Source organism: Schistocerca serialis, chromosome 3, assembly GCF_023864345.2.
Source record: "Schistocerca serialis cubense isolate TAMUIC-IGC-003099 chromosome 3, iqSchSeri2.2, whole genome shotgun sequence".
In the NCBI taxonomy this organism is placed as follows: domain Eukaryota; kingdom Metazoa; phylum Arthropoda; class Insecta; order Orthoptera; family Acrididae; genus Schistocerca; species Schistocerca serialis.
In genome coordinates this window covers 81,941,890-81,947,889 of record NC_064640.1, presented here as the reverse complement: position 1 = coordinate 81,947,889, position 6,000 = coordinate 81,941,890, and the positions used below count along the sequence as shown (strand labels likewise).

General features: G+C 37.0%; 1 protein-coding gene across 1 annotated transcript in view; it reads right to left on the bottom strand.

Annotated features, from left to right (window-relative positions):
- Positions 1-1,282: 1,282 nt before the first annotated feature.
- Positions 1,283-6,000, bottom strand: part of LOC126470689 (uncharacterized) — a 289,231-nt gene continuing 284,513 nt past the window's right edge. Inside the window, exon 5 of the mRNA XM_050098690.1 lies at positions 1,283-4,322. Within this exon, the coding sequence (XP_049954647.1) occupies positions 3,809-4,322 (514 nt within the window). The 3' untranslated portion in view covers positions 1,283-3,808. The remainder of the gene's footprint in view (positions 4,323-6,000) is intronic.

The following is a 6,000-nucleotide window of genomic DNA, read 5'->3' as shown; positions in this document are numbered from 1 at the left end:
GTGCCACTAAGAACCTGTGCTAGTCACCACCTGAACCGTCAGAGGTTCTGCTTCGTGCATCACACACATGAGTTATGCGTGGATGTACTTATATGTTTTCTGTTGGCCGTGTAAACGTTTGACATATTCCATCATGCATAGTCGTGTCTCGGAGTCAAATTAGGAAATGACACACTACAATCAGTAGATGAGTTTCGCTATTTGGGGAGGAAAATAACTTTCAGTGGCTGAAGTTGTGAAGTTATAATATGCATACAGCCACTAGCAAATAATGTGATTCTGAAAAAGAGAAATTCGTTAACATCGAATACAAATTGAAGGGTTAGGAAGTCTTTTCTGAAGATTGTCTTAAGAATGGACTTGTATGGAAGAGGACAATAAACGGTTTGGACAAGACGAAAATATAAGATTTTGCAATGTGTTACTACAGAAGTACGTTGTGCATTAGAGGGGTAGATGGCCGATTTCTAGGACACATCCTGAAACCTTATGGAATCATAAATTTGGTAATAGAGGGATGACCTAAGCCTGACTACAATAAACATGTTTGAATGGATGTACGTTGCAGTAGTCACACAGAGATGAAGAGATGAGATGAAAGCCCTTGCACTGGATAGACAAGAGTGGAGAGCTGTGTGAAACCAGTTTTCTGACTGAAGAACACAACAGTGTTAATATTAAAACAATTAATAATGTCACATGTACAATGAAAATAAGTATCTGTTGATGAGGGAATAGACTTCACAGAATATGTTTAGGCACAGCAGTTATGAAGAAAGTAATAGATGCATCATGTCTACAGTTGTTATGTGGTGTCTATGATGTATTAATTTATTTTGATAAGCTTTCTGAATGATAACTTGTATATTACATGTATCTTCTGTATAGATTCTCAAACGTATTTTTGTAAAGGAAAATATATCTTTCAATTATATTTCTGCTGGTTTTTACTCAACCTGTATACTGACATTACAGGAAGGCATAGTCAGAATTTTACCTATAAGAATTCCTATTAATATTATCTTTATTCGTTTTAATTCTACAACTTCCTTGTTTTTTTCTCTTTTTATATGCAAAAAATGTATACAGAGAAGAAGTTATTGACAGAAAATTATTTGCTATACTATAATTTTGTAGAAACTACGTAAATAATACTGCATAGCTTAACAATACTGTTTTAAACTATGATTGATGAATAAAACGTTTAACATTTCTTTTTGTTTTCTAAATGGACAAGATAAGATCGGTAAAAAACATAAAATTTGAAAGGTGAGAAGGATTTTGGTAAAAAAACAAAGTAAATTAAAATCTTATTTTTATAAATGTATGAACAAAAAGGTAAAAAAACTGTAAGCTGAAAATCTAGTAATACAGGAAGAGAAAGGCTTTAAGACATGAACTAAATTAAAGAACAGTAGGAGAGAGGAATAAAAGTTGTAAGCCAAACATTTCTTGTAAAAAATCTCTAAGTGCCGATTCTATAAATAAGTATGAACTGAAGAAAGGAGCTAACTCCAGTTATAATGTTCCTTTATAACATGTTTGTTGTAGTTAACTGTGGCCATAATAGGTAAGTGGAGACGCTACGATGATGTGAAATAATTTGTTGTGTTATATTTGTATCACTCACATTTATAACACAAAACCTTCCACAAGTTGGCTTGTAGAATCATGATTGATTGTGGCCACTGTGGATAAGTTTAGAGACTATGGCTGTGCAAAATGATTGCAGATAGTAATAATATAACACAAAAGATTAAGTTTGTTTTAAATTATTGAAACTTTAAGGAAGAAGTTGAATTTCCTGAAAACTTAGATAATCAGATTTGACTTGTTTTGGTAAAGTAGATACTTTAAGATATACAAATAAATTTCTTACAGACGATATTTACCAAAAAATTTATTTGAAAAGTGACTATTTTCATACAAGTTGTTTTGAGAATGTAGGAATTTAAAAATATATATACCAACAAGTGACAGTTCCTTAACAATACAGTTGGGAATGGGGGACACAGTTATGATGCACTTCAATTTTTGTTTTGTGTTATTCGTTTCATTTGTACCAAAATAAGGACAACATTTCCGTTGCATTTGGCTGAGAAGCATGTACTAGTTTCAATCTTTAAACTAAATCTATTTTGTATAGGGAAGCCCTCCTGAGTAGCTTATTTATGTGAAAGAATTCTGCTCTTATTATCCATAAGAGACTCTTTAAGTGACAAAAGGGAGCATTCACTTTACAGTGCTCTTTTATGTTCCTCATACATAATTTTGAAAACCTGCTTGTCTGCCTGACATGGTACGAAATGCAATTTTGTTTGTGAGCTAATATACAGCTAATGTAAAATTCTTATAATGCATCTAGGTGCATACTACCATTAACATTTTTCATACGGTAGTATCACTGGTAAACAAGTAACAATGTGAAACTCAGAATTCACTCTCAAATTATTCCTTTCATAGGCACAGTATTTTGGTATCTTCAGACATGGTCCGGTGTTAATGTTCTTGTGGGAGCATATTAACAGCGTGGTTTGAAAGTCTTAGCAATTTTGAGGAAGATCCAATCAAATTGACTGTTGCTGGAGAATTCAAAACGGACAGTGGATATGTGTGAGATACAAGAGAGTTGCGGTGACTGCATCATATTTTAGGCAACAGCATGTCGCCCACTGCAAAATTTCAAAATGATGCCTTGCCAAATAGTGGATCTAAAGGTGTCATTCCCAGGGTTCATGAACTGCTACAACCATGAATAGCCATGTACAACCATTTAGTACACTCCTCTTCCATTTAAAAGACAATCATATCTACCGACAACGCTGGGGAGAGTAATGATCTCTCTTTTCACACACTGACTGTACTCCATAAGTAAAGCTGGTCTATGGAGATATTTAAGGAATGTAGATCTTTATTTTCACTTTGGGACATACTGAAACTATTTGCTGCAATGGAAAGAGATGTATGTGATAAGGTAGTTATGTAATTTTCTGACAGACTGCCGTTATTTTGTTATTGTTGAACCTGATGTCAACGTCTGCCAACAGATGTTGCACATCTTTGTTGTCTGCTGTCTGACTGTAGCAAAAAATCTGCGTGGCACAATCTTGTAGAGAAATTGTAGCATTTCGCTCTACACTGTTGATGTTAGAAGACTGTCGTAGTGTCTATTGTAGACCAGTGAACAGGTGTCACTTCACTTCAGGTCTCTCATACCACATCAACTGCATTCTGCTGCACGATGAATCATTGCAGAACTAAGCTAATTCCATTTCATGCCCCACCTGTCAGCCCAATCACCCAGAGAATGAGATACCTATTGAATTGACAAACTGAGGACAATATCACTAAATTACTACTGGTAGCTAGTGATTTTGTTTGATGGGTAACAGTGAAATAGATGTAACCCTCACCTGATATTTTCATTTTAATTTTAGAGATCCTAACATCCCTTCTCTTGTCTCCAGTACTGACTGTGTACCCTTCACATTCAACTCTTAGTTCCATAACTTTTATTGTCCTATAACATTAAATTGGTTATCAGAATTGTTCAGGACCTGAATAATCCACTGTCAGTATTCAATTACCTGCACCAGTGCAACAAGTTGGATATAAAACCTCTGTTACAGTGAAGACTTTGAATGTCTTAACGTTCGATCACAAGATTACAATTTTCATATTGAACTTGTAGTCATAAGTGTGTCTCTTAATTTTTTTAGTTCTTCGATTTAGTTTAAATATTTTCAATGTTTCTCTTTCTCATTTCTTATCTACGTATTAGTTTTAAAATAATACAGTTTCTGAATGTTTACAAGAGGCCTTTCTGTTCAAATTCCAGTAGCATCAAAGAGAAGACGTCTTTGAAGCTCTCGGAGTGGTAGAGGCTGGTGAGGGAGTCGCCAGAGGATGCAAGCTGCGAGAGCTCGACTGTGTCAGCTGGCGCGCTCATGGCGGCGCGCAGGTCGGTGCAGGCCGCCAGGAGTGCAAACTCCAGCCGATCCCCCATTTGCCGCTCTACCTCTTCTACCGTCACCCGCCGCTGCACTTCGTACGTCTCCAGCTGCTTGTTCAGCGTGTCCACGTATTCCGCAACCAGGGCCGGCATGTGGCCGCGGCGCACCGTGTTCTCTACACTGGTGTGGAAAAAATAATTCAGGTCCAGAGACGGCGAGGAGAATCTACTTAGCTGGTAGTCCACCACTCGTGCGTCGATTACATCTCCGGAACTGGGGTCGTATCGGAACAGTATATTGTTTTTCCAGAAGTCCCCGTGAGTTAACACATTCAGTTCATCATCTTTTGGCTTGACGATTTCAATTGCTCTGCACAAAAAATAAAAAAAAATGGTAAGTTTTTTCTCTTATGGTTCTTCATCAACGTCATACTCTCCTCTCTCCCCCTCGCACTCTCTCTCTTCCTCCCTTCCACAAAACACACACACACACACACACACACACACACACACAGAAAAATTACATACTGAAAGATATATTAAGGTTAATCCCCATTATTTCATGAGCTACAAGTTTTTGTAGATAATAGATTTACCCCGCGTAAATAAGTTCAGTAGTTAAGTTCCCCATTTATCAGGTTAGCAACACACATAACTTCAGTACCAGCGAACTTATAATCTTATGCTAACTACAGCACACCGACACCTACCTACTCAAGTGCCAGTTGCTAATATGAAATCTGTGCAGAAGTTTGAGTAAATTGAGGAATTACTTCATAGATGAGCAGCATGGGTAACTTTGGAAAATATGAAACCCTGATTATTTCCAAAAGAACATTTTGTCATTGTGGAATTAATGACCGAGTTGTTCTCAAGAGAAGCCGTTCATTGACAGTAAAAAATATGTTGTGAAAGAAGATAAAATTATTAAAAGAATATTTAACAGTAGGAATTATTGAAAACAGAAAACTAAAATAAAGAAAGCATTTGTCTGAGAAATGTGTCATCTGTACTATTTCAGTTGCTCAAATACAGGAATGTAGATGGGTGAAATCTTAGCAATAAATCTGTCCCTATGTTGTTTGGCAGAGGAAAGAGGAGCACTCCAAGCTGAATTTTAGCTAAAACCTCTATCTCTATTTATAAGGTCTCTTGCTAATTTAATCTCGATTTCTTCCTTAATAACACTATCCCAACAGCTGGAAGTGCATGCCAGAATCTCCATGTTGTTATTCCATAGGATGACTAGTGTAGAGACAATGTTCTGCTATAGTACATTCGCTCAGTTGTTGCAAGTGAGGTGGGCTAACTCAAGAGAAAAAATTTCAGTATACACTAATTACATCAGCAGTCATTGCATTATACTACAGATCATCAATCGTGAGGCACTGCAGTTTTACTAACGACACCAATGGGATACCGCAGCTCACCACTGCCACGATTAGAAGGAACCACTGATATTTATATTTTAATAACAAATTACACTTATAACATTGTGGTCATCAGTCGTTACGTTATACTGAAAATTGTAAGGCGGTGATTTTTCTGAAATACACGAAACATGCAGAGAAGCCTCAGCAGCTGTCCAGTCCCTTTACAGAGAGAGCTGAATAAAATAAAATAATTAAAAGTATGTTCCTAATTACGGGATCGGACTGCTTAAGTAAGCACGGGTTCAGTTATGGTATGTATGGGCCTATAAATCAGTTAATTAAACAGACGATGAAATTCATCAATCAATTTATGCATTAAAAGCAAGTTACCCAGACCAACTGAAACCACCAACGGCTTGCCTGAGTAGATGACCACCAAATTGTGAGGGCGGAACAGCTTTCACGTTCACCAATCAATTTGTCCAGAAAAGTTACAAGATGGTGAAAAATCTGTAGACGATAGGGACTGTTACTCTCAAGTTCAAGTTGCAGGCACGCCGATGCGTAAGGACCACGGTTCTTTCCGCGTTCGGAGAATTGGCAACTCAACATGTTCCCCAACCTGAGCGCCAGGAAGTCGACTGCCCCACTGACAGTTCCATAGATACTAACACG